Genomic DNA, 24,598 nt, shown 5'->3' with positions numbered 1-24,598 from the left:
TTTGAACATTTTTGCCTTGTGCATATTACCAATTTTGATTTTGTTTTAAACTTGCAAAGCAATACAAGGTTCTTGAACAATCCACTTTCTCCAGCTTGTGATTTCTCAAACAAGCCACGTATGCTCCCTGCTTAGAGTCTTTGCATCTGCTCCCTCTGCCTGGAATCTTCTTCTCTCCAGATAGTCAAATGGTTATCCATCTCTCACCACAGGACTCCATCTATATATCCTCTTATCTTATAGGAAAGACACCCCCCTTTAAAATAAACATACCTCCCACAATTATGCCAATCTCTGCCCCTTACCATGTTTTATTTTTCTTTATAACATATATTGCCATCTGATATTAAATTTCACATTTGTTTACATATTTGTTGATTCTCTATATTCACTCATTAAAACACAAACTCTGCGGGACTCGGGTCTTTTGTTGGTTTGTGCCACTCGAACAGTGCTTTGCGCAAGCCTAGGCTCAAGTATGTACTTGATTTAGGGAATAAATAATTTGAAAGGTGCAGTGGATCTGAGAAGTTAACTCAACAGAACTGACATACACTGTAGTGTCTCTCAACCTAGGGGCACCATCTACTACCTGGGGAAAGAAATTTGTAGTGCGGTTGCAAAGAGGCCCCCTTCCTCTTTTCTGCAAGACACATATATATAAGCACGACATAGCAGTTGGTGCTGAAAACCTCTGTGGTTAGAAGTTCAAGGATATTAGAACTACTAACCCCTTCATTAATCTAAAGGAAGCTGCTGACCAAAATGTCATCAACCATCTCAACGAGGATTAGTCAAGAGCTAAGAGCACCAAACCAAACATGCCTATTGCTGAACTCAGATGTGAACCTGTTCATTCCAAAAATAACCCCATTTCCTATGCTCTCAGCTCATATGCCTGCATTTATTAAAGAGCACTATTCCACCTATACATTTGGCTTTGAGCTTACTATTCAGCGAACGAAGTGACGAAAAAAGACCAAAAAAGACAAAACAACTCCAGCTGAGATACGAAAACATACTTCAGCTATACATCTTTTCCTTTCAAGGGTAAAAATTTTATTTTTGAGGAATTTCATACTGCACATTTTCAAAGAGAGTCACATAGGAAAGCAAAATGTTATCCTCCCCTCATCCTCAAAATAAATAAGGGCATAAAATTTCTTTTTAACTCATGACACTTGGAAGTTTAGCACCAGCATCCAAAATGAACAAAAAAGGAAAAAAAAAAAGCATTTACTACATATTTTAGATTTCTTTGGTTGGGGGGGGGGTCTCCCCACGTGGTATTAATATTTCTTCTTTCAATTCATATTACCAAAACAGTAAAAACCAGGAAAAAAATATAAACCTAGTGGCTGCTGAAACCGGGGAGGTTGCTCTCTTGTTCTGTGCAGGCATTCCCAGGATCTCAGCTGCTGGAAAAACTGGCTGACACTCTCGTCGTGTAGCTGTTTGCTTCGTAAAGAATAGTAGTGAACATTCTAATGTCCACGTTTTGGTTATTAGTCTTCCACTTTATTGCTTGGACGTTTCTTTGGTGTTGGTAAGGTTGCGGTCTGCTTTTTGCTTTATTTTTTGAATGGTCATTAATTCTTTAGGTCACCTGGAAAAAATTCAAATCAAACTTATGAAGAGTGACAAGATGATCAAGAGTTAAAGAATAAAAAGGCAAAAATTATGTTTTTTATGTAGTTCAAAAAATCAATTTTCAAAAGCTCTAAACAAAATCTTACACCGTGTTTCTTTTATAGATTTGTAAATTGAAACACTAATTTAATGGAAAATTTTTAATAAAACATTTTTACAAACCAGAACAGTCAGTACATAACAGTAAAAATTCTAGAAAAGAAAATTATCATCATGAAGCCTTTTCAAATAAATGGTACTATAGCATTGATAATTCTTCATACTCATTTTAGTGGCCATACAGTATCTCCTAATATGGATATACCACAGTATTTAACCACTTCTCCAACATTAGATTGTAAATAGTAGAAATTTTTTCCCCCTATAGTTTGGATTATTTCCTTAGGAACAATACCTAAAAATAATGTCACCAAGTAAAAGTTTATGGCCAAATGATTAATATATAATTCCGTCAGTTAATGCAAGCAAGTGTGAATACAGAATTTATTTCTATAATAAACTATCCATACTACCCAGAGATAAAACAGAATATTCTCAGCATAGCAATTGTCTACCTAGTGAAAGGATAATTGAAATCCCAAACCTCTGCATATAAAAGCAGATGGCATTTAAAAAGTAGAAACGTAAAATGATCTCAAAATTTTATGAAATCTGAACAATTTTTGGAAAAATAACACTGCTGCTATGAGCTTTACAACCTTTCAACTAAAAGTGAAGTCCTTATTTATGTAATGAAAAGGGCAACAACCAAGAAATACTAAAAACTTAAACTTTCAGGACTTACTAGATGAAAAACCCAGAATGAAACCAACTATGGCTTATAAATTCTTGTAAGACTCGCTGAGCCAGTCTTTCTAGTATATTTCCACCTGTATAAATACAATGTCCAGGATCTTTAACAAGAAGACAGAAAAAAAGCAGGAAGCAACAATGAAGAAAAACAAGCTTTTTTTTTTCTTTTGGCTGCGCTGGGTCTTTGTTGCTGCACGCGGACTTTCTCTAGTTGCGGCGAGGGGGGGCTACTCTTCGTTGCGGTGCGCGGGCTCTAGGCACACGGGCTCAGTAGTTGTGGCTCGCGGGCTCTAGAGCGCAGGCTCAGTAGTGGTGGCGCACGGGCTTAGTTGCTCCGCGGTATGTGGGATCTTCCAGGACCAGGGCTCGAACCCGTGTCCCCTGCATTGGCAGGCGGGTTCTTAACCACGGCGCCACCAGGGAAGCCCAAAACAAGCTCACTTTTATGGAGAGGTTACTCTTTGCCGCGTCCTGCTTAGGCACTCATACGTGTTATCTCACTAAGTCTTTGCAGCAACCCTAGTGGGGAATCTAGTCAGTATCATTTTACCAGCAGCCGACAGTACCGCTGCAGAGGATAAATAAACTGCTCAAGATCATTAGGCTAATGACTACTAGCTCCTGCACTGGATATATAAACCCACTGGCTCTCACGTACTACACATACGGCCTCAAAATAAATAATGTTGGTTATCAAAGGGAAAAGGGAAGAAAAAAACCACATTCTTGTTTATTCTACCGATCACAGTCCTCTGTTATTAAAATGAGGCCTTGTCAGGCACTTTAAAATTATCAAATTGGCCACGAGGTGTCACAAAAGTAAAACTTTCTAAAGTTTTCTGAGGTGGTGATAATAGTTAACAACTGTCTATCTAGAAAAATGAATTTGACTCTCATTAACTCTGTCTGCATATTTGCGTCCCCAATGCCTAGCAAAATAAGATCAGCCTCAGAGATATTTTTACCACCAAAGCTGCTCTTTCTCCAGAATCCTGATGGAGATCAGAAACTTGGCCCAGATGAATTACACAACTAGTTGAGACTGATCTGTGCTACTGTTGAGAAATCAGTGCTACTTAAAGAGAATATCAGCTCCTGTGCCGGCCACCCGAGCTCCTACCTGCTGATGGTGAAGGTGCCTGGGGAGCCGATGTTACTCGACACTGCTCTGCTCGGGGGCTGGAGCAGGGTTCTCAGATGGTGCTTCACCTGCCTTGGTCTGAAAACACAACAAAACCACAAACGAGAAATTAACTGATTCATACGGCAGTGGAAAGTTCAAGACTGAAAGGTCTCACAAGTTGGGATCTGTGAAGGTAAATCACTGTGCAAAATCTTAACTACTCTTAAAGTATGAGGAAAAAATTAGAACCGCAGAAGAATGGCCTCCAAATGGCAACTAAACGCCACCACTCTCCGTAGTAAAAAGCCATTAAAAATATACAGTTGCTTCCAACATGTGCTGAGAAGCAGGTTCCTCTCTCTAAACGCTGTCTTTTGTTTGGAAAGCTCTACACGTTTTAGCCAGAATGTTAACTGGTTGAATTCAAATATTTGGTTTGTGATATGTGCAGGGCTCTCTCTCTCTCTCTCTCTCTCTCTCTCTATATATATATATATATATTTATACACACACACACATATAAATGAACAATGTTATACACAAAAATATATGATACATATTATACGTATCTTAAGTCTCAGTTTTCAGGTTATAAAACCACTCTTAGAAGGGAACACTAAAGCTTGACATGATTAAGGAGGATCTGGCAGCATCCCCTCTGGCTGGCTGGACTCACCTCTTTGCCATCTTGTGCAGGAGCATTAGGAGGACGGGGGCGACGCCGATAGTTATAGGGGCGCCGGTATCCACGGCGAGCAGGTGGCTGGTTTGGACCATTGGCCGCTTCTTGATTCTCTTTATCTTCAGCCTCTCCAACCGCTGGGGCAGGTCGTGGGCGAGGAGGGCCCCTAGAGCAGAGAACACAGGAGAAAAGAGAACAGATGCCCTCAAGAACATCAGGTTTTATTTATTTATTTATTTTGGCTGCACTGCGCAGCTTGTGGGATCTTAGTTCCCCAACCAGGGACTGAACCTGGGCCCTCAGCAGTGAGAGGGCAGAGTCCTAACCACTGGACCGCCGGGGAATTCCCAGGTTTTATTTTTAAAGATTAAAAAGTCAAGGGATCAAGACTTACTGCTAGAATTATGCACAGGCAAGTGGAACAAAGGTGTGGTAAAAAACCCTATCTTTCTGTCATCTTCCCCCTTCACCTGAACACTGTGAACAAACATATACCGAACATACACTATGATCCTACCAGGCACTTTGACAGGCACTGAGGATGGAAAAATTAAAAAACAAAAGCGCTCCCGTATCTGCCCTCCACGGACAGCATGCAGTGGAGTCTAAGGGGATTCGACGTGGGAAACAAACGAACATCGCTCACTGTGTGCCAAAGCCTGTGCTGGTGTGTTTTCATGTTAATTATCTAATTTAATTTCAGGGCTAATATTGTGAGTTTAAGATTTACAGTAAGAAAACCAAGACATTTAAAGAGGGTAAGTATTTGGTTGAAACATAAAGGATTGCTGCTTTTATAGGTCAAAAAAGGTCAAATGCAACTTTGATCACACAGCTAGAGATTGACAGAGCTGGGGTTCACATACACTACTGTCTTTTTTCTGTTTTCCTGAAGACATTTCTATGAAGCCTCTTTTATTTCCAAAGTCCTTTGTAATGAATCATTAGAATGACTACGTCTAACACTGAAATGAATCTTGGGAGAAAAGACGACGTAGAGTGGTACAAATCCTTCCCCAAGTAATATACTTACTCGCCTCTCAATAAACCCATATTGCCACACTTCAGGGTGGTATGAACGTCATTCGGGAATGAAGCTCCTCAAGGACAGGGTAAAGGAACAGGAAGGCTTAAAAAGCTTAAAGAGAATCTTAGGGAGTCTAGCCCAATCCAGTCTTCACAAGGGATAAAGCAGAAATAAAATAACACTCCTGCACTAATCTTTTTTTTTAATAAATTTATTTATTTTATGTATTTATTTTTGGCTGTGTTGGGTCTTCATTGCTGTACGTGGGTTTTCTCTGGTTGCTGAGAGCGGGGGCTACTCTTCGTTGTGGTGTGCAGGCTTCTCATTGCGGTGGCTTCTCCTGCTGCAGAGCACAGGCTCTAGGCACACAGGCTTCAGTAGCTGTGGCTCGTGGGCTCCTGTAGCTGGGGCTCGCAGGCTCTAGGGAGCGGGCTCAGTAGTTGTGGCACACAGGTTTAGTTGCTCCGCGGCATGTGGTATCTTCCAGGACCAGGGCTCGAACCCGTGTCCCCTGCATTGGCAGGCGGATTCTTAACCACTGTGCCACCGGGGAAGTCCCTCCTTCACTAACCTTAACAATGTTGGTAGTAGTACTAATCGATTAATTTATTGAGGGCTTACTATACCAGGCATCATACTGATTACCTGAAACGCCTTAGTACATCTAACCCTATTGACAGCGGTAGAATATCCCTTACTGTCCACTGCGTAAGCTGGCAACTAAGTCTAAGAGGAGTCCTGAAACTTGCCGGAGGACATACAGCTACACAGGGGCTGCTAATCGTAGGGTGGGGATTTAAACACAGACGATATGATCTGCAGGCTGATTTAACCCCCGCATTAGACCGCCCCGGTTATCAGAATATTCAGTGTCCCAAACACTCGCTGGCAGCCAACTCTCCCTCCATTCATAGCACCACCACCGAATGAATGACCCATCAATTCATTTCCGCGTATCTCGTTAAATATAATAAAAATCCAGTATGACTTTACATCATGGGAAAGTTCTCAGAAGCAAATGCCGCTCCGGTACAGGGATACCTAAAAATCCTAATCATTGAGCGGGGGGAATGCCACACGGCCGTGTGAAAACATGATGGCAGAGCCCCTCCCACAACTTGGACATACGGTCCAAACAGCCACATCTTCTCATTACATAATAAATACACAAAACAGACCTGCAACGTCCTCTTCCATCCTACTGTGGCTCACAAGTCCTGCAATCGGTCATTAGCTCTTAGAAAACGTTACCTACCTACGGTACCTTGCGCGGTAAGTCGGATTTCGATGAACTGGTCCCTGAAGTTGTGCTCCCTCTGGGACTCCATCCTTCATGTCTCCAATCTCACCCGCCTAGGAGGTGGCATGGAGAGGCAAACATGAGTGTCAGGCTACAGGATATGAGACACGGCACACAGTTGCCTTCAGAAATTTTTTTAAAAGGAGAAAATAAAAGGCTTCATTACGGAGCTGGGAACTCTCAATTCTAACAGTGAACTATTAGATCTGTGTGAATGACAGGAAAGAAAGAAAGACTCCTTCCCACTTGACAGTCTTTTGCCTTATCCCAGTACACCTAAATTTATTTTACAATATTAAAAATTCTGAAGTGGTCCATTCACCTCTTGAAAGAAAACCTCTATTACAAAAGGAAATGGAATGATGCACCACACTGGGGCAAAGAGAATCTTTTCAAACTCAGACCCACTCATTCTACAAACTGGGTATCCCTTCAATACGGTAACGGTTTCTACATTCAAAGGTTCCACCACACCTTCACCTCTGATTGCTTCCTTTCACAATTTTTTCCTTTCATCTGTTTGCATTATTTATTGAAGTATAGCATTAAAAAAATAAAATATCCTTCCTTGAGAAATTTATTTTAAGCTGGGGAAATAATATATTGCAGAACTTCCAGGGGAAGAAAGAGCTAAAAACAAACAAAAAAACCCACCAACAATCTCTGAAATTCTTTATAATACAGCCACATCTCAATCTTTTTTTCTTTTTCCCCTCAAAAGTAATATCCCTTCCTTCTCCATATTTCACTAAGAAAAGAGAAGCAATTAGAGAAGAATCTCCACATTCTTTCACCATCAAATCTACCAACCTACTGCATTTGCTTTTTCTTCTCTCATTAGACTGATTAAGTGGTCCATGCTCACAGCCAAAGCCAGCCCCTCTTTCTGGCCTGCTAGGGCTCTTGAACTCTCAATCCCCCAGCCCCTTCTCTCCTCCATCATTTCCTTCCAGGCATATAAACATGCTGAAATAGTACCCATTTTCTCCAACTTTTTTCCTTAAATAATCACAAACTTACAGGACAGCTGGAAGTATAGACTCTAACCCTCAGACTCCATTTTCTTGAGTTTCACCAGTAATGTTCTTTACAGCAAAGGGACTCATTTGGAACCATGCCTTGAATCTAGTTGTCTCTTTATCTGAATAGTTCTTCAATCTTCACTTGGTTTTCACAACCTTGACACTTTTAAAGGTTACAGGAGCAGTCATTTTGTAAAATATCCCTCAGTTGGGGCTGTCTGGTGTCTTCTCATGATGTAGCTTAGGCACCTTTGGAAGGGAAGCCACAGAAGTGGCACTGGATTCTTCTCACTGCATCCTGCCAGACGGCATATGGTTTCAACCCGTACCGTTACTGACAGTGTTCACTTTGAGAAGCAGTACGGCTCCTCCATGGTAAGTTTACTCTATCCCCCTTTGTAATTTATGAGGATTCTGTGAAGAAGTACTTTCAAAGTCTGTAAATATTACACTCCTTCTCAAGTTCAATATATTTATTTGTCTATATCTGTAAAGACTCATGGTCTTCTATGCTATTCAGTGAGTTATAACCTGTTACTATCATTAGTGGCCAAAGGGACCCCTTCCCAGCTGGCTCATGGCCTACTGGACGCGTCTCCAGCATTCTCTGAGCGCTTCCTTGCTTTCTGGCACAGCAAGATGTTCCAGGCTCATATTGTACTCTCTGTGGCCTGGCTCCGAAATCAGCCGTTTCTCCAGAGGGGCTTCTTTTTATTGGAGAATGGTATTTATAAACGAAAAACTGGGGGCCAGGCGTGCTCAGTGCTATTAACATGTCATTAACCTCAGGCCATTTTAGTAGGCAGAAATAAGGAACACACACACACACTGTAAGTTACACATGCGTAAATGTGTGTGTGTGTGTGTGTGTGTGTGTGTGTGTGGGCATATTTGATCTGCCCAAGAGAAGACCTCCAAATGACCTGTGTTTCCGCGCAAACCTGGCCTTTCTTCACAAAGCTACCCTTTACTCCTCACAGCACACGTTCACCCCATCACATGCTGCCCCTGCCATGCTGAAAACACTTCCTAAATCTGACCACTCCTCACACCTCCACTGCTAGCACTCTAATCCATGCCCCCCTGATCCCCTCTCCATGGAGGAAGTATGTTAGCTGGTCTCCCTACTTCTGCTGCTGCTAACCGTGGTCTAGCCTCCTTAAACTGTCCAGTGATTCCTCAAATACGTTTCTTCCCTATTTAGATCCCTTAACTGGCTTTTCATCACATTTGGGGTAGGTCAATAGTTCTTATCTTGGTCTACCCAGCATGCTTGACCTGCCCTAAGATAGCACCTTAATCTCACCTCACCCCTCTCTTCACTCACACCATCCCAAACACATGAGCCTCCCTTACTTCTCTGAACAAGCAAAGCTGCTGCTTCCTCAGGAACTCTGATACACACACACACACGCACACACACACACATGCACACACACACACAGAAACAGCAACGAACACGTATAAAGGATAAGCCTTTACTGGAGTGATAGAATGGGAAGAGACTGGACAGACAGACTGAGTTTAAACCAAGCTCTACCACTTCTTGCCCGTGTAACCTTAGGTAAAAGTTGCTATAATTCTTTCAACTACTCAAATCCCTCCATTTGTAACAACAACAACAAAAATCTGGATACCACTGCCAACTCCATAAAGCTGTAGGGAAAACTAAGAACTGATTTCAAACATCTGTCCCTTGGTGGATGCCAAACAACGTTGCTCCTTTTCCTCTGTCATATAATTCTTTTCTCACAGACTACAAACAGCTGATTTAGCTCAGTAACCAATTCGACTTATTTTTCAAATACCTAGAATTATTATCTTAAAAAAAATGGAAGTCCTCTGGACACTGATATATCATGCTATATCACGTCCTCGGTACAGAAGGGAAGTACTATGGGCCTGCATATTTTCATTTTTTTCCTGTTGTGTCCAATAAACTTCACAGTTTTGTATATACAATAGTAGAAATTGTTGGCAAAGACTTTTCCACTTGACCTCAACAATATTTACCATCTCAGAGATCTCTCTCTAGTTTTAAGCCATTACATGGACAACCTGGAAGTAGCCTAAGCTATACAGAAGAGAGTTTTACGAATTTTCGTTTGGTGCTGTTGGTTGGCTTAAGCCGACTTCTGTCACTGAACATTAAACATGGTATGTATTAGAAGGGTTCTAAGGAAAGACTGTTGAAGACTTCATGTTAGCTATTAAATGGGTAAGAATTTCAACCCAAGTTAAGAGAACTAAATGTGGTTACCAGAACATGCACATTTTCAAAATTAGTTTTCAACTTGCTCCTCTGCATCGCACCAAAGAATCCCTTTGCTCTGAACCTCCCATTCCTAAGGTGAAATATACTTTATTTCAAACGATCTAGAAAATGATCATCATGGTCTCAAGAAAGTATGATACACACGTATATGCTAATACTAAGAAGGATTATTTCAGGAAGGTACTACTAATGCCCTAAAAATAAATGTGTATTACAATCTCCCTGACTCTTCCTGTCCTCATTTCCTAGAGGCCCAGGGTGCTGCCCTCTGAAGAAACCTACTACGCCGCATGTACCCAATCTCTCCATATATGTAAGGCTACTTGTTATTTTTAGCACATTTGTCAGGGACAGCTGTTAAAGAGTAGAAGGGGAAAAATAACAAGAAGCCATGTAGAAAGAACACAGTCATGCATGATAGGAAGGGAAAAGGGCAGCAAAGAACAGACTGAACATAATGTTCAGTCAAAACACTTAGTAAAAAAACAAAAACCAAGGATACTAAGGGAAGAAGTTGTAGCTGGTAGTAACAAAAATGATGTCCTATCCCGAGATTACCAAGTTTCCTGGGAACTGCAAAGCTGTTAAAAGGCTTATTAATTACAGGTCAAGTTCATGATAGTTGTATCAACGTTTTGCAGTAAAAAGGAGAACCAATCGAGAATCAACAATCTCCACTCTGCGTTAGGTTTTCTTAATAACCAACACTATTTCATCTAAATTAAGGACTATATAGACATTCCCCGTCCTGAGGCACCACACTAAGGTCTTTACCTTTGATTTAATCATCACAACCCCGCAGTGAGGCAATTATCTCCATTCAATGAATGGCCACGTTAACCTCAAAAGCTCACAGACAGAGGCAAGATTCAAATCCAGGCCCGCCTGGCTTCAGGGTTCAGCGCTTACACGTACCAGCTGTCTCTACTCTACGTCTCTCATTCTTCCATACACTAGAACTGTACCCTGTCCACCCAGGGTCCCCGGTTACAGGCACGGCCCAGGTGGTCGTGCTTGTAGAAGTGTGACTGGAATGACTGCTCTGAGAAGGCCGCCTAGTCCGCTTTGGAAGCGTCGGGAAGCCAAAAGCTAGGTTTGATTTCCGGCCACTGGTGCTGGAGGAGGAGGCGGAGGCGGAGGCGGAGGCCGGACAGAGGGGTGAGGACCGCTGAAGAGGAGCCCCCGGTGCAAGTTTACCTGCGTTCCGTTGGGTTGGGGAAAGACCCGGGAGCGGCGGTCAGAGGTCTGTCCCACGTGGTAAGGCGGGAAGCGCCGCGGGTACTGGGGACGGTACTGGGGGCGGTACTGGGGGCGGCGCCGCTGACTCAGGGCCCCAGCGAGCTGCCCGTCAGCGGCTGAGGCGCCAAATCCTTCGCTGCCGCTCCCTTCCTCCTCCTCCCCAGCGCACTAGCGAGGCAAGGAAACAGAGATTCAGAAGATGCTCCAGTAAGGTGAGAACCCAGGAGTACCATGTAGGGTGGATGTCCATGGAAGAGAACCATCTCTCCCCCAGAGGAACAATCCCCTCTATTAGACGGACAAAAATGCATTTAACCCAGATTATCAGGTGATTACCTGGGATAAACCACATTTAGATTTCAGGAGATCTGTGCACATGAAATACCAAGAAGCAGAAAGGCAAGTGCAATCAATCTCTAACGCATTTAGCTCGCATCTAGTTAGAACTGGTGTATATCAGTTGACCAGCCACCCAAAAAACACATACAAGTTTAGAATATTTAGCTCCACCAAATGTATCTCCCCCAACATTGGCTATCCACTGGGGCAAAGGCGAGAAAAATATGTTTTGTGGTATTATCAACAGGTTGGTCCTAAGTGGTTTGCTTCCTGGAGCAGTTCTCAAAGTAGGGATGGGAGGGGGGTGGTCTCTGAAACCCTTCCCAGGGGGTTATTGAGATCAAACTATTCTCATAATGCCGGTGAGATGCTGTCTGTCTTTTTCCCCTCTCATTCTCTCATGAGTTTGGGGGGGAGGGGAGGGGAATCACCCAGAAACTACAGTGACACATGGCCTCTTGGCAGCCCCAATGCAGGAGCTGTGAGAATCCAGCTGTCTTCTATTAAACCGGAGATCAGTGATTTACAAAAAAAATCACATAAAGCAACACCACTCTTCTCAGTTAAAAAATATAGTTTTCATGAAAAAAAAATGTTTTTTATGTTTACAAGTAATGAGCTTATTTTAAATAAACTCTTTTAAATTTCTGCTTTACTTTCTAATACAATAAATATTAATAGGTATAAACACACGTAAACAAAAACTCTGGGATCCCATATTTAAGCATATAAATGGGTCCAAAAACCAAAAGAGAACCACTGACTTATGGCATGATTCTCTTTATATGTTTAGGAATAAAGTTTTAATTGCACTTTAATAGACAGTAGTAAGTAATAAATACAGACAGTTTCTGAATATAATAAACCTTATTAACAAGGGAAGTACTGACTCATTTTATATTTTTTCCTGTATTTAAACTACCGTATCACATACTAATATTTTCTCTCAAAAAGAAAAATAATAAACAAACAGCTAAACATCCCTCAAAGAATTTTTTATTTCAAATCCTACTTTACAGGGGGATTGCTATGCCAAAGGTAGTCTTAAGGGAAGCAACTACGATTTTTGAAAATGAAAAAATTTAAAATGAACAAAATAAAATGACTGACATTGGGGTTGAGGAGAGTTAAGATCTAGAGTCCTCCAGAACAAAGCTCACGTGGGCAACTCAAATCCCAAAGAGGAAAAGCTTCAACTACGGCCTCAACTAGTCTAATTTCAGAAAAGCCAAGCCATTCTACACTTTTTGAAGCCTGTATCAGGTACAATCCCCAATTATGTAAAGACATAGTAGCACAGAAAATGTTCACCAAAATAGTGAGGGTTTCTCTTTAGGTTCTCTGTATCTTTTGAGTCCTCTACAGCCAGGTCTTTCGTCAAGAGTTCTACAAAATAAGAACAATGGCACCACCACTGCCAAACATACTCAATAAGCTGTTAGGACTTAAAGACAGCACAACAGAAAACCATCATTTATGTTTACTTTCAGAATTTTGATAATTTTATTTCTAAGTATCTTTCACATGCGTGACTTCAGAATTTCCAGCTGAGGAGAAAAGCCTTCAAAGGAAAAGTTTTCACTAAAGGTTTTCGCCCACTCTTACTTCTGAATTAACCTAGAAATCAAAGTAATTACAACTAGAACTCCGTGAACCTGGTGAACTTGAAAGAGTAAATGCTATGGTAGCTCATTTCTGCCACCCCCTACACAGCTTATTTTTAAAAATCACATAGGATAAGCAAAACATGGGTAAGAGAAATATAGAAATAGAAAAACAAGATGTCATAAGGAATCTGATAAAAATCAGTTTGGGCTGCGTGTGAAGATGACAGAATGAAGAGAGGAAGCATTTAGGTAAGCAGAAAGATATTAATCTATCAAAGTGTAGAGACAAATCATTCTCAATCTGCAAATCCTTTCTTCTGGTGCGATTTTTCAAAAGTTTTCCTTGGATGTTATACATAGCCACAATCCTGTGCTCACAAAGCATCTTGTGATGCTAAACCTTCTTCTTATCCTTGAAACAGACTTAGTGTTCGGATTTTATTCCATAGTACCAATCCCAGGTACTAACTCTAGAAACATCAAAAAATGACTCACATCTAATAGGATCCTCATGACCACAAACTGGACGGGAGTCTTTCTGGGTGCCTTGAGAATACTTTAAACTGAGCCTCCTAAGAAAACTCCAGCCGGACTTGGTTGTAAGCCCTTCCACCTGGATTGGTACCAATCTAAAGAACTAAAAATCCAGAGAATTATTTACTGCTTCTTTACTTTGAAATGATGGGAAATGCTATGCTGAATAAGACAGCTATGTAACTGAGGCAAATGACTTGATATATCTGTGGCCAGCACTGTTCATCACTTATTCCTGAGCCGTTCCCCGTTCCTCCTCGCCAACCAAAGGCTGACTTTCTTAGATGTTAACAAGGGAGGAACAACAGATTCAAGCCGGTCACGGGAATCCCGGTCCCCTTTCCCAGTGAACGCCGCATGCCGCGGCTCTGGCTGGTAAAAGGGCCAAAGCAAGAGAAAACCTTTTTGACAACCTTGGCACAGCGACCTTCATTAAGCCTTCTTGGTACAAGATAATTAAATGACTCTTCCTGGCAGCCAAATACATACAAACTGATACAACTGCTGAACGGCAAGTTTCCCATAAGACCAGTGGCTATAGATAAATTCTGGACATGAAAAATTTCCCGTCTCCCCCCCGCCGCCAAAAAAAACCCAGTGTGTCTCCAGGAGAAGATACAGCATTTATGTGCTCCAAGTATACACACTTGAGTTTAGATGTGTGCATTTCTTCAATCACTGATTAGAGAGAGAGACAACGTACATTACGGGGCGGTCCACGGCGTCTGCCGTAGTAGCCGCGTCTGTAGCGGCGCCGATCTGCAGCATATCGGCTCCCTTCCACAGGAACGCCGTCTGGGCCAGTCACGTTGGCTGCTTCTGCACCCTGAGAAAGGGAAGAAGCAAAGACGGCCTCGGAGTTAAAAAGAAGCCAAAAGCACGGCCTTAGATAGCCAGAGGGTTGAACACTGGCAGAACATACTAGAGATTCCTTCGGTGACCTAAAAAACACACCCATTTTTTAATAAGGTGAGCAAGGTGCTTGACGTCCTGATTTAAATGTATACAGCTTGACACCTGAAAGTAACACAACAATGCTGATCAACTATACTCTAATATAAAATAAAAAGTTAAAGAAATAATAATAATAAATGTATACAGCTTGTCTGCTTCCACAACCTTCGCCTTCTTGTTTGATTCAAGAGAAGTATATATCTGTTTAAGGAACAGAGTGGTAAATACGATGCAACTGTAACAAAGGAATGCTAGACCAGGAGGAATATTCCTCACTGGAAAATAACTGAGATAATGTTCTCTTCCTAGAAAATGTTGAAACCTACGTTACTCTGCGAGGTACTAAGAGAATGCACTTGTGGGCTCACATGGCTCTGTCCAGCACTGAGCTACTGAGAGGGAAACTTCTCCCAGCTTGACGGCAGCAGGAATGAAGGGTCCTTGACTTAGCGTCCGCTTACATACACAGTGTCCACAAATGTAGTCCCTCTCTAAACCTTCTTCTTATCCTTGAAACAGACTTAGCGTTCGGATTCTCATATGGACAGATGGATAAAGTAATGCTTCAAAAGTATAAAATGTTCGGACAAAGGAGATTCAAAAGAGCACATTTCCCACTCTACATCAATTTGTATAACCTCAAATTCTGAAAATATACAGAGGTAAAATTAACCTGGCAAAACAAAATTTTAAGAGTTGGGTGAGACATTAGAGATCATTACAGGCCAGCATTTGCAGGTAGATAATTTGAAACTCCAAGAGGTTTGCAAGATACCCTGGGGATCACGTTGGTAAAGAAATCATTTAAATTTCTACATTAGGTGGAATAAAGTTGTTTTTCTTTCAAAACAGAAAACAGTTTGAGAGCTGCGAAGAATATGAGCTATGGAATGAATGGTGTGTATGTGAAGAGAGCACTCATTTGGGAGTGAAGCAGTCATTCACTCAGCTTGTAATTCAGCTGCCACGATCAGCCTCCATGGCAGCAGTACCATATATGGCTTTAAAATGTATTTATTCTTATCCTATATTGTTTGACTGATACCTAGAATATGCTGTTGATTAAAAACAAAGCATAAAGGACATTACTAATATTGGAATTAAGTATATAACAGCCTAAAAAAAATCTGTAGATGCGCATCGAGATGACCCATTAGCTTCTTGGGCTGTTCTCCATCTGAAGATGGCTGTTATACAGTCTCTCAGGATGCCTCTGGCTTTCCAAAACCCAAGCCAAAGAGAAAACATAATGATCATATTTGATTTGAATCTTCTTTTATTGAGATTAAAACATTCTTTACTGTGTATTATTTGTGCAGAAGTGCTTACAAATCACAGCCTAAAAACTTTACTCTTAGAAAAAGATATCCTTGTTTTTTGCTTCTTGTGTTTTTTGGTTTCCTATTATGCACACGTTAACTTTTAAGAAATAAATGTTATTTTAAAAACCTTAAAAAGAGATAGCTTTTGCCCCAAAGCAGCTTTTATCTAATTTTAATACTATAAAACAGTTTAATTTAAACTACACTTGAATATACATTTGGTACCAAAATAAAATATGTCATTTTATACCTTGAGAAGTTAGCTTTTCCTTCCATGATTAAATAGGGTTAATCGTTTATTAAAATAGAAATTAAAATGTTCTTTTGTACTACATCAAACAAGGTACATAATGACAAATTCATAAAGGGCTGAGAGACCATTTACTATGCAAGCGAGTTGTGCCAGCACCCTGGATACCCAGCCACAATTCCTCTCACCTTCTCTCCTTCAACCACATCAAACTCCACAGTTTCTCCATCTCCTACACTGCGCAGGTATTTCCGTGGGTTATTCTTCTTGATGGCAGTCTGTCAAGAGAACAGAAAATTTTAAATGAAGTATGTGCCAAAACTGGCCACAGATTTCATTGCTCTCAAGTTTACTGGCTATACTGAAGAAATTGTTGATCTAACATTACTTTTTAAAATTACTCTCCCAACTAACCTGGATCTCCAAAACAACAACACAACCAAAACAAAAAACTATGTTCCACACTACTGTCTTGATTCATGTTAGCCTTCAAAATTCATCGTGGTAGGTGGGTTAAACATAATGCGCAGCTGCAGCCTGATGACCTAGTCGTGATACTGGATAGATGAGTTCCCTCACTCTGCTAAGTGTCTTAGATTCAGACTACATCTCCATCAGTGCAGGGGGCTGGTGGGGGGATGCCTTCATGAAATCTTATATATACACATAAACACAAAAATACGGAGACACAGATTAAAATATGGAGACACAAGAGAAACTGCTAACCTCGAAGAAATTTTAAAAATGCCAAGGGGATAAATATTTTTGACAGAATATATGAAATTACCTCAAGAACAAAACATTGCTGATCACCTTCTCCCCTCCCATTTTACGGATGAGGAAACCAACTGGAGGCTGATAAGGGATTTATCTGAAGTTATAAAAATACAGCCCGGGGGAAGAAGGTGGGGGAAGAGGAGGGGAGATGGGGGACATTTATACCCCTTGTATTGTAACTCTATGATATTTATTCAAATTTTTCTCATCACACCATTAGTATGTCAACTTATCCCTACACACTCCCTGATAATACATTAAAAGTTAATGAAGATGTTATCCTGCATTGAACATCTGCACCTAAATATCTGCTTATGACTAGGCCTCTCTCCTTCAGTCAGTGGCGGGAAGAGAATAATTCCTGCAACGAATTCCCCATTTCTTTAGCTGGTATCTCTAAATAGTTAAAGGGGCTCTGAGTTTCTATGGAACTAGGTCAACCTTATTTTATAAAGCGATTAGGCATGTGTAATCCAGCCCTTCCCTTACTCTGAGTAGGAGGGAGGAAAAAAAAAAAAAAAAAATGAGCCAATAGGGCAGAGACCTCACCCAGAGAGGAAAAAGGCAGTTCAGGACAGGATATACTCGCAGGCCTTGAACCCTCAGCCAGTCCAAAAAGAGCCCCTCCCTGCCGGCTCGTTCCCCTTTTCCTGTTAAACTGGGCAAGCCTCAACACACTGAGGTGACTCACCGCCCAACTTCACAGGGGGCTGGAATCAGGTCAGTGAAGCTGGCCGCAGGCACAGAAACTTGTGAGGTCCTTTTACTCCAGCAGTCACCAAAGGCAGCGTTCTTACCCCAAAAGGTCTATTAACCTCTAGGTGTTATAAGCAACACTCCCCTTCGGTCTGTTATGACTTTAAAAGTCATTGTGTCTGAACCAAATAATCTACTCCAGTTACCCAGGAGCTACTGAAATATAACTGATAGAAACCACAACCAGAGAGCTTTTTCTTAGCTATCACTCTCGCCAGTCTCCAAACCCCACCCCATTACGCACACAATCCTGAACAGAAGGAAACAAAAACACAGAAAACCAGATGCTTGACAGAGCCCTGGAGGTGAATGTGCTGGTATTGGTACCTGCCTCTGTACTTCTCTGTTGTTATACACTGAGAACTGCACACATACGCGAGACAATTCACTGAACACTAAATATACAGAAAGAACAGTAAGCGCACATAATGCTTCTTTTAACCTATTTTGCCAAGCAAGTCCAGGATACAGACCAACAGAATAACATCCTAGGCTAAGAATGTAAAGAAGACTGAACTTTCTGTACAGAGAGGCCCATGTTTTCCATAGTTTACCCATTTTCTACATTTCCTTTGAATCTAGGGGGCTGCGGGCCTTTCTGACCTGGGCCTGAGCCAAGCGTGTCTCGTTCTCGCAGGAGAGAGGACTATGCTGGGAGTTGGGAGTTTCCTAATGTCTTAGATACACACACCCTAACCATCTGCTTCCCTGTGCTATTTACTCCAAGTTCAAGCTGCTCTGATGGCGGAGCTTGAACCAATACACAGCCAGGCGAAAGGAAGATGGAGTCCAGCCCAACACAAGGAGGGAACCACAGTCAGGGAGCATAGGATGCTAACATGGAAACAGAAGGGCTTTCGCTAAAGACTCAAAGGCATTAAAAATTAGAAAGTGGTCTGATTATTACTTCATTAGACTGCAAAAATAAAAACTGTCTGAAAACAGTTACTATGATGGGATGGAAGAGCTTATGTGCGAATCTTAAAACGTAGAACTGGGCTCTCTTGCCAAAATAAAGTCCCAGAAAGAGTTTCGAGTAGCACAGTAATGTGTAAAACTCCACTTTGGGAAAGGGATAATAGCACATTACAGACGCCCCTCTCCGCACAAAGCAAATGTCACATTTATCATCACTCTTACCTGATGTACGAATACATCTTCTTTGGTATCATTTCTGTTGGAAGACAAAAAGCTCACAATTAAAGGGACTAGGTATGCAGAAAAACTTAAAAGAACGGTTTAGATCCTAAGACCTCAAAACACAGCATAAATGTTTGTTTCTCCTCTAAACTCAATTCAGATGCCTCAAATCAATCCTCCTTAAAAACTTCTAAACCCAAAAGCTATCCACCTCACTCCTCCATACGACAACAGTGCTTGGACCCAAGCATACAGATTCAACCTACAGAAACATCCCTTTCCTCTCATCTCTCTCTAAATCACATGGTGTGTAACCAGAGCCCTAGATTTCCCTCCCAGCAAAAGCAGAGCAAGACAGCTAAAAGGACAGGGCACAGCTGTGAACTAGGCTCTCCTTACACTGAAACCTAAAACACCCCCCCGCCCCAAACTGCCACCACCCACCAAAACATACAAGGAAGAAACTGGAGGAATTTTTTTTAAAAGGGAGGCCTGGGAGGGGGGAATAGAGAAAATGATGGTATCGTATAAAAACATCAGAATACCCCCATAGCTTACAGCTGTGTTCTCATTCCTATATGGTTAGAAGCTACTATGGTTTAAAGAAAACACTACGGTTTCTACCGGACTTGGACCAGACCTGGGTTGCAGATCCAGCTCAATTACTCACTAGTTGTGCGACCTTAGGAAAGTTGCATAACCAGTCTAAGACTCCACTTCTCCATCTGTGAAATTGTGGATACCAACTCAATTATCCTGAGGCTCTTCCCATTTCTCAATTTATCCTCCCCACCGCCACCTTTTTTTTCTTTTAATGACTAGATTGTATAAGTACTTATCAATGTTTTAGAAAGGTATTTTAATTAATGTTTAATGATCAGTAGCTTAGAAATGAGAATATTTACGGTGCTCAGAAATCTGAAAACTTACACAAGCCATTCATAAAGTATGGGGAAAGACACCAACAGCAGGTGGCACAGCACAAGGAGGTATTTAAAACATGTAGAGGTGCACACACATACCGATTTATAAATCCATATCCATTTCTGACGTTGAACCATTTGACAGTGCCAAGGACTTTGGTGGCTAAAATAGGATCAAACAGATAAATTAGTATCTGACCTACAAAAAGATAAAGCTCATACCACTAAGGTCTTGATAGCATTATTTAAAGCCTAAACATACCCGAGGAAACCATTAAAAGCTTAACTCCAAAGTATACTGGGAGAAGAAAATGGAGCAAGTGAAGCTATCACAGGGAAATACTTTTCAGAAAGACTAAACCTTTCTTCCTCATGAAACTTTTCAATAAAGTCCTAAGATAAGGAGTGGTCGTAAGTCTATACAATTCTGCCATAATTAAAACTGAGAAACACTGCTTAAAGAGAAACGAAACAAAACATGCTCTTTAGAGCTTTACAACTGAAAAATTTTGTAAGTGCAAAAGAAGGGTCACAACGAAAACAACTGTAGACACGTGAACAAGGTAAGTACCGACCACCTAACACATCACTTTCATCACACTTTGAAACAGTCGGCAAACTACATAGTGAAATAGTAGCTCCTTGTTAATAGCTCATCTACAGGGACCTGAAGAAACTTGTCTGGGTGCCAGACGGGGGCCTAGCAAAGAAGCCAAGAGTAATAATAGAACTGAGGCCGGCTCAGCCCAGTTCTGTACTTACCACCCTGAGACATGATGTAACAGGCCTCTTCAAACCAGTGATGAATTTGGGATTCTGTTTCATTGTTTACCCTACTCTCTCCATTTGGTAGGAATCAAACCCTCAGCACTTTCTTATCACCTCCTCCCCTTTAACTTGATTATTGTCTCTACTTTCCCTCATGAGTAGGACCATTTCTGTAGAATGCCAGATCTTAATAGAACTCAAGAGAAGGAATCTAAACAAATAGTATGGTCATAGAATTTATACTTTGTAGATTCATATTTGTTTCAGCCATTTATTATTTTAGATGACTCCCCTGAATCAACCGTGAATACGAAATCCAGTACCTCTAGAAATGCCTATGCCTAAATTCAGGAAAGGCATAAAGCAATTATCAAGACTCAGTGAAACAGATAATGGGACAATAGAGTACCTTTAAAAAAGAAAAAAGCTTAGTAGAAAATAAAAGTAACAATTAACATTAATCCATGCTACCTTTCTATGCGATATAGAGTGTTTAATTTCCAAGGATAAACAATAAAGATTTGGCTTTCAAATTCAAGACTAAAACAGTAATTAGGACTTACTTTGCTGTGGGCAGGGTTAGTTCTGAGTTTTGCTAGATTGATATGCTTGGGGAAGTATTTTAGCTCTCTTTGTAAAAAAAAAAAAGAAAAACAAAAAACTCTTTATGTCTTCAAAGTCATTCAGCCCACCATTTGCTGAGGAATCTCCGGCTCTTAGGCTAAGTAAGGAAGATCTCTCTAATGAAGAGATTAAACTATTAAAATCTTCAGTTTTAGGCCATTTAAATTAGAGCAGCAGGGCAAAGAGGAAAAAAACATTCTATGCTTTGGATCCAAATGTACACAGATGACTGGTTTTAATAAATCATATGCTTTTAAATCGCACATTATTTCAAATGATACGCTTTTTGTGTCTCCCTTCATTTGCCCCAAAATTAATGACCTAGAAAAATATAAGGAAAATATAAAGTTAGGAACTCTTTTTGATTCATTTTCATACAGGTACTGTCAAAGGCATTATCTTGATTAGAAAAGCAACACTAAGAGCGAGAAAGATGAAAGTGATTTTCAAGTATAACTTCAATCCAGGCTGCAGGTTATTTTTACTCCCACTGTAGTTTTTAAAAATTTCCTAATTCCACAAATATTTCTAATGACTTCATAAGGCCAAACATATCCATGCACTCTTCTTGCTTTAAAACCATAAACTCACTTTATATACACAGAACGGGAGGTGGGAACGGAGGAAGACGATCAGGCTTCATTTAGGGGGGAAAGTTTTCCCTCAGTCCTGTCAACTACTTTCCCTGGCCTGTGGCTATGCACTGCAGTTTAGAACCATTTGTAAAAACTAGAATGTGAGAGTCCCAAACCAGAATTCCATTTCAGTCAGCACTGCGCCTGGCACATTTTAGGCACCATGTGCTTGCCTGGCTGAGGAAAGGAGATGGCAGAACACACTGGACAGAGACAGTATTGAAATGTCATGCAGAAGGCTGTCCTTGCTTTTGAGAGTTGGAATGACAGTGGAAAGATCCAAGACCTCCAGACTCATCATCACCAGGGATGTGCCTTAAGAGCAGTTGGTGGCTGAGGAAATTGACTGATCTGTTTCCTTCATCTTTAAAGATATCTGCTTCAGTTTAAAATTCAGGAGTTTAGTTAGATCCAGAAAGGTACAAGGATCAAGCGAAAAACTGAAAAATTTCCTTTATGTGAAAATCAGTCAAATTGAGAATATATACTAACACTGCTTTGCATAAGCCAAGGTTGTCTCTCTGACATTTTGCATGGAAGTGTTCCAAGACACACTTGTTGCAAACAATATCACAATATGACACGGACTGGACTGAAGCAACTTTTAGCCCAGGGAAATGAGGGCTATTTTGTTTCTCAACCTGCACATGTTGCATTTAGCACGTTGTTTGACAGTAACTGAGTAAAATTCTGCCCTGTGGGGAGGAGGAAAAACAAAAAAACATGAAAACAGGCCTCTCAAGGCTGGAAACATGGAATCTTATTAAACTTTCTTCACGTTATTCCCCCAATTTTCTTCCTAGAAAACTGGGCAGGCAAGGCTCAGAGAGATCAAATACGCCCCATCCAAAATACTGAAAATTTCTCGTAAGCATCCTCCACCATCTCTCACCTTCCCCGTTTAAAAAAAAAAGAGGGAGTGATAGAGCACACACCCTCTGTAAGCCTGTTTTAAGGCCTCACACAGGGTGTTACTTAAGGAGAGAAGGCTGAAATACGCGACAAAACCAACAACGCCCACCGCCATCCTTTGCGATGCTCTGAGTCCCCACCCGACCTGAACACCTCATCATCCGAGCTCCCTCCCTACGTTACGAGTCCCAAGATAACATTGTGAACTAACGTCATACCCGCACTTCCGACGAAGTTTTTTCAGCTGCTGCACCAAAGGCTTTCCCACAATCCAGGAAGAGAGAGTGATTGGTAAACACTTCAGTGGTTCACGGCAGCAGCGGGCACAGAGAAGGCGGAGGACGCAGGACTAAGACCCAAGTTTCCCGGACAGGATTGCAACACCTCTCCGCCGGCAAGTGGCCGACAGAAGCATGGCCTCGTTCCCGCGCCCCCGTGGGAAGGGCGTCAGGGACAGACACCTGAACCTTCCCAGCAAGAAGCCTTTCCACTTTTCCCTCCCCCGTCTCCTCTGAGCGCCTTCCTCTCCCCGAAGGAAATGCTCTCCTCACCCAGATCCTACGCGAGGACTCCAAAGTCCCCGTCCCACGTGGGTGCCTGTCCCATCCCTACATCCACATCCATCCCAACCCCGTGTCCTCTCTCCCGACTGCCGCTCCTTTCCCCTTCGCACCGACGGATGCTTCGCCACGGGATGCGACAGGGCCCGCCTAGGGGACCCGAGTTAAGAACCCGATCTCCGGGCCCAGGACCAGGAAGAACGCGCTCGGGCGGCCGGGAGCGCAGGGCGCAGCGCGCTCGCTCGGCAGCGCCTGCGGGACCCGCGGCCACCGGCGCCGGGGACCCGACGTCCCCAGGGACCTCGTGCTGTCAGCGATCCCGCCTCCGTCCCGGGCAGCCCCCACCCTCCCGGGCCTGACTCACCGAGAACTTTCTTCTCCGCGTCTTCACTGCCCGCGGCGGCCGAAGAGGCGGGGGCCGCGGTGCCCGGGTCCGCGGGGGCCGCGTCCACGCCGGGGTTGCCTGCGACCAGGGCGGCGGGCGCCGGGGCCGGGGCCTGGGGCGCGCCGCCCGCCGGGCTCTTCGGCGCGGGGTCCTGGAGGGCCGCGGCGGCCGCCTCCGCCGGAGCCTGCGGGAGGGTGGTAGTGGTGGTGGTGGCCTCGCCCGCCTCGCTCATGCCGCCTCCTCCGCTCTCCCTCGGGCGCCTCGTTGGCGGTTGGTCGGCGGTTAGCGCGGCTGGAGGTCGCGGCGGCCGGGGCTCGCTCTCCGGGAGGCCGGTGCGGATCTCGAGGCGCTGGCGGCGGAGGCGGCTCGAGCTCTCGGGCTGCGCGCTAGCTCTTGGGCTCCTCGTTGGATCTTACTGCCCCAAAAATGGCCCCGCACAAGTTTTTCTAGGCGGCGCACGGGCCGGGGAGGGAAGAGGGTGGGGAGAGTTGGCTCCGGAGTTGGGCATCGACTTCATTAGCATTTAAAGGCGCCCGCTGCCCTTTCCGCCCGCCTAGCGGCGCGGGAGGAAGCGCCGGGGCCGAGGGGCCGGGGAAAGGAAGGCAAGGGTGGATCTGAGCTTTGGCAGGCTGCTCTGGAGTCTTCTGCGGAGCACGCGCTGCCGTCCCTTTGTTGGAGCGGGGCAGCGGGGCTCTCCCTCCTCGCCACATCTTCCAGGAGGGGCAAACTAGGGCACCCAAATGACGGGGCGCTTCTCTCTCCCAAACGCTCTTTCTTAAATCCTTTCTAGTTACCCATTCAACATTTATGAAGCACCAGAAACCGTTTCTGATACAGCAATGAGGAGCTGGAATACTACAATCTTAAGGCTATTTGGCTACTTCCTCCTGAAAGATAAGTTACGGATGATTTCCTCTATGAGCCACAGGTGAGGAAACTGAAGTCCAAACCTCTGAGAATTAATGTCAGTATCAGTTTACGGCAATGTAACCGGCAGCAAGT

At 42.8% G+C, this 24,598-nt stretch overlaps 1 protein-coding gene across 3 annotated transcripts; it reads right to left on the bottom strand.

Moving 5' to 3' along the window:
* Window positions 1-24,132, bottom strand: YBX3 (Y-box binding protein 3). Of its 3 annotated transcripts, XM_030841398.3 has the most exons (10): window positions 23,576-24,110; window positions 19,812-19,875; window positions 18,790-18,823; window positions 16,305-16,394; window positions 14,294-14,416; window positions 11,069-11,278; window positions 6,530-6,627; window positions 4,242-4,413; window positions 3,563-3,661; window positions 3-1,606 (listed from the first exon to the last, which is right to left on the bottom strand). In XM_030841398.3, exons 1-9 carry the CDS (start codon window positions 23,826-23,828, stop codon window positions 3,596-3,598), a joined length of 1,110 nt encoding a protein of 369 aa, XP_030697258.1. In that variant the 5' UTR covers window positions 23,829-24,110; the 3' UTR covers window positions 3-1,606; window positions 3,563-3,595. The 3 variants fall into 3 exon arrangements, with proteins under 3 accessions (XP_030697259.1, XP_030697258.1, XP_069902568.1); XM_030841399.3 differs by lacking the exon at window positions 11,069-11,278 and having other exon boundaries at window positions 1-1,606; window positions 23,576-24,111; XM_070046467.1 differs by lacking the exons at window positions 3-1,606; window positions 3,563-3,661; window positions 4,242-4,413 and adding an exon at window positions 4,435-5,785 and having other exon boundaries at window positions 23,576-24,132.
* Window positions 24,133-24,598: the final 466 nt, after the last annotated feature.

Source organism: Globicephala melas, chromosome 10 (assembly GCF_963455315.2).
Source record: "Globicephala melas chromosome 10, mGloMel1.2, whole genome shotgun sequence".
Classification (NCBI taxonomy): domain Eukaryota; kingdom Metazoa; phylum Chordata; class Mammalia; order Artiodactyla; family Delphinidae; genus Globicephala; species Globicephala melas.
This window is presented reverse-complemented; position numbering and strand designations above follow the sequence as displayed.